The sequence below is a fragment of the Chiloscyllium plagiosum genome, unplaced genomic scaffold (assembly GCF_037043375.1).
Source record: "Chiloscyllium plagiosum isolate Xiang-an unplaced genomic scaffold, Cpla_swu_hap1 HiC_scaffold_9, whole genome shotgun sequence".
NCBI classification, from domain to species: domain Eukaryota; kingdom Metazoa; phylum Chordata; class Chondrichthyes; order Orectolobiformes; family Hemiscylliidae; genus Chiloscyllium; species Chiloscyllium plagiosum.
Window position 1 is genome coordinate 18,906,054 of NW_028270147.1, and position 4,119 is coordinate 18,910,172.

The window sequence follows — 4,119 nt, forward strand, 5'->3', positions numbered from 1 at the left end:
CCTTGTAATAGCCAGGTCCAAACATATAACTTGCAGCTTCAGACTGGTTGCATTCAGGCTGGGACTTATAGCATGCAAATCCAGTCTTCTTACATGTGGGTCCAGATTTACAACATGTAAGTCTAGTTTTTTGTGACGTCTCTGGGATTAACAGGGCTTAATGTCCAGTGCAGAACCACAGTGAGCTGTGACAAAGTTTGGGGGCTTGTCCAGGATCAACTTTGAAACAAAAGCATCAAGGATTTGGGCAAGGTATTATCAATAGATCAGGTGACAGAAAACACCAGCTTTTGCTACTCATTTAAAACAAAGCACTGGAAACAAAAGAAAATCTCTTTAAGATGGCAGAGTTGTCTCCGATTGTCCTAAGAGTATTCTTAAAAAACAAGTTGATTCAATTAGCAGGTAAACTAGAAGTGGTATTGCCTGACAGAGCTCCTAAGACAGATATAATTAAGGTGCTAACACAACACTTGGGTTTAGAGCAGGGATGGGCAATTAATTCTTCCAAGGGGCCACATGAGAAACCTGAGTTGTGTTGGAGGGCCAAACCAACAATAAGTTGAACATAATTCTGCTCAATATTAATTTTCTCCCATTGTAAAAAGTGCTAAATTATATAGTTTTGCACCGAAAAACTTATAATCAAAAGAATAAGGATATTCTGTTACAATAAAGATATGAAATTGTGGAGTAGGTCAAATATAGAAGAAATAAACAGTAAAAACAACAATTTCAGTATTTCATTTTATTTTTAACATGTTAATCTCACAAACCAATAACGAAAAGTTGTTTCATTATTGTTCAGTATTACAAACAACAAACAACTCTATACAAAAAGCAATAAGTGCTTTTGATGTTTTTCAGTTCATTTTACTTGTTTAGTGAGAAAAATCCAGGCTGTTTTGGGCTTGAACAAGTGCACTGAAATCTGGTTGAATGTCTGAGGTGGATATGCCTGAGAGGTGATCATCAGTGATAGAGGATCTGTATTTGGATTTGTTGAACTTCACCACTGAGAATGTCTGTTCACATATATAGGTAGATCCAAAGAGGACTAGAATCTTTTGAGCATGCCTCCTCATGTGTGGAAAGTTCTCCTCTTTGAGGGAAGAGTAAAAATCAAGCAGTGAGACTGACTTAAAGTATTCTGCCAGAAGTGTGTCAGACTGCAGGTCAATGAGTTCAAGCTGAACATCACTAGGTGCATTCTCCACATTGCATGTAAATGGGAAAAAAAAACCATGTGCATTTCATTCTCAACCATTTTAAAGTCTTGAAATCACCTTGAAAATTCACCATGCAGAGCTTCTAACATAGATGAGTACCTGTGGAGGTGATCAGCTGAAGGTGCGGCTTCCTTCAGTGTTGGCAAATGGGTGAGAATGTTGACCTCCATTTGGCTTGAGAGAAGCTGCAACTTTCTCATAAAAGCCTTCACCAAGTTGTACATTTCATGCCCAAAAAGGCCCTTGCACTGCAGTTTCACATCTAGTTCATTCATAAGTGTAGTCACGTCAACAGCAAAACCAAGGTGTGCAATCCAGTCTGCATCTGAAAGCTGTAGAATGCCATTCCCTTTCTTCACACAGAAATCTTGAATCTCTTCTCTCAGGTCCCACATACTTTTCAGTATTTTGCCCAGGCTGAGCCACCTGACAGCTGTGTGGTAGCCTATGTCACGATGTTCAGTCTCATTTTCCTCCAAAAGTGCAACAAACTGCCTGTGATTCAAAGCTCTTGCCCTGATGAAGTTAACTATTTTAGTTACAACATCAACCACATGGTTAATTTTTAACACTGACTTACACAACACTTCCTGATGTATAATACAATGCAAAAATACCAATTTCTGTTCAAGGTCAATTTCTGTCACTTTATCTTGCATTCTCGTTAAGAGTCCAACATTTTTTCCCGTTTTAGTCCCAACATGTCCAAACATGCATTTACCTCCGTGAACAAATCATTACCAGTTGTTGTTCCTTTCATTGACTTCATGGCTGCCAGCTCCTCTGTGATTTTAAAGTCCGTAGTTATCCCACGTATGAAGATGAGTAACTGGGCTGTGTCACGTATGTCGCAGCTCTCATCCAAAGCCAAGGAAAAAAAGTCAAAGTTGACCGCTCTGTGCTGCAGCTGAAGCTCCAGATTTCTTGCAATGTCCCCAATCCTACTCATTACAGTGCGTCGGGAGAGGGGCACATTCTCAAATGCCTCCTTTTTCTCCGGGCATATTAGTTCTGCAGAGTCCAACAAGCGCTCCTTAATAAACTCTCCATCAGAAAATGGTTTACTGTTTCTGGCGATTTTGTGGGTTATGACATAACTTGTCTTGACAGCTGCATCTCTAGATATGTGAAGTTTAGTAAAAGGTCTTTGCTGGTTAGGCAGCTTAGCTAGCATAGCATCCGACTCCCTTGCCCACTCTTGATCAGACAAGTTGTTGTACTTCTTGGCGTGTTTGGTCACGTAGTGGCGATTCAAATTATAATCCTTGAACACAGCGACCTGTGCACCACAAACCAAGCACACGGCTTTACCTCCGATTTCTATAAATAAATGTCTAGCAGTCCATGTCTTGTTAAAAACGTGGCATTTCGTATCAACCTTCTTTTGTTTGGCGTGAGCTGACATTTTGAGGGCTAGCCAGCAGGCATCACTTAGCTATTCACGCACGTAGGCACATACACGTGCATGTGCGTCCATATGTAAATAAAAAAAGCATCCTTTTCAAAACAAAAGCAATACAGTTGTATTGTGTGCATGGCGTAAGTACTTTTTCATTTATGTTGTAATTTAAGATTGACCTCATGCGGGCCGGACAGGGACGACCAAAGGGCCGGATATGGCCCGCGGGCCGTAAAATTCCCCGGTCTAGTTTCGAGGAAATACGAGTGAGACAGTGCTCTGGGTGATGAAACGTCAGAATCGAGTGATACTCAGCTACAGTTAAAGCAGCTTGAACATGAAAAGAGCATAAAGAAATTGGAGATGGCAGTAAAAGAGAAATAAAGAGCAAAGAAAGGTAAGGAAGGGGAAGCAGAAATCAGAAGTGAGGAAATGGACAGGAGAAAACTGAAATTAGAATTGCAAAGGAAAGTAAAGAAAGATGAGACAAAAGAAGACAGAATATGAATAGCATCTTGAAACTATGCAGTTGAAATGGGCAACATCTGACACTAACGTATAACTCGATAGGCAGAAAATTATTCATCATTGAAGTCTGGTAAGGAAACGTTTAATTCTACATAGGCCCTTCCAAAATTTGAGGAAAACATTGTAGAGACATTCTTCATGTCATCTGAGAAAATGGCCAGACAAGTAAATTTGGCAAAGAAGAGTGAATATTGCAGAGAAATTGGCAGGTAAAACGCAGGAAATGTATGTTTCACTGTCAGAGGAACTTTCTCAGAATTACGATGTTAAGAATAAAACTATATTAGCTGCATGAGATTTAGTGCCTGAGGCTTAAGGGCAAAGGTTCCAGAATTTAAGGAAACAATGAAGGGAAACCCGTATTGAATTTGAAAGGGTTAAACGAAGTGATTTTAACAGGTGGATCCGAGTACTGTAAGTTGTGACCGCATATGAAGTTCAGAGAAGCTATTCCCTCAGAGAAATTCCAAAACTCCCTACTGAGGATGATAATAATCTATGTTAAGAATTAAAGGTATGCAACTGCTAGACAAGTAGTAATAATGACTGCCGATTATCAGTTAATTCATAACATTAAATGTTTTCTATGTCACCTTCATGAATTTGTATCGTTTAGGGAATGGGAGAGTGTAATGAAGGTAAGTAGCCAGGGTAAAGAATGAATAACTGGAGGTTTACTCCCTCCATCAGATCAGAGAGTGGAGGAGAGAATGGGAAGCCAAACTGTTTCCTTTGTAATAAAGTTGGACACATTCATTCAGAATGCTGGAAGTTGTGAGGAAAAACCCATGGGACTTCTTGGAGTTTGCCAGAATGAGTCTGAAATGAAGACTCAGAAGGAAAAAGCCATAGGTCAGACTGCAATTTTTACTTAAACTAAGAGACCACAGGTAACCACAGATGTGAGTGCAGAAGAATTACATGTGATAAATGAGAGATATGAAGAGTTTTGCCTTAGTGAAC

General features: G+C 39.7%; 1 protein-coding gene across 1 annotated transcript; it reads right to left on the reverse strand.

The window, feature by feature from the left end:
- Positions 1-1,282: 1,282 nt before the first annotated feature.
- LOC148149094 (general transcription factor II-I repeat domain-containing protein 2A-like) lies at positions 1,283-2,634 on the reverse strand. Its single transcript, XM_087990314.1, has 2 exons — positions 1,951-2,634; positions 1,283-1,819 (listed from the first exon to the last, which is right to left on the reverse strand). The coding sequence occupies exons 1-2, from the start codon at positions 2,632-2,634 to the stop codon at positions 1,283-1,285; spliced, it is 1,221 nt and encodes a 406-aa protein (XP_087846440.1).
- Positions 2,635-4,119: the final 1,485 nt, after the last annotated feature.

What these genes read in the sequence shown, in the direction of transcription:
- LOC148149094 (XM_087990314.1), bottom strand. Translation starts at nt 2,634, where the DNA reads ATGTCAGCTCACGCCAAACAAAAGAAGGTTGATACGAAATGCCACGTT. An exon ending in GTAATGATTTGTTCACGGAG is followed by an intron (nt 1,820 to 1,950) that starts GTAAATGCATGT and finishes ATTATACATCAG; the next exon opens with GAAGTGTTGTGTAAGTCAGT.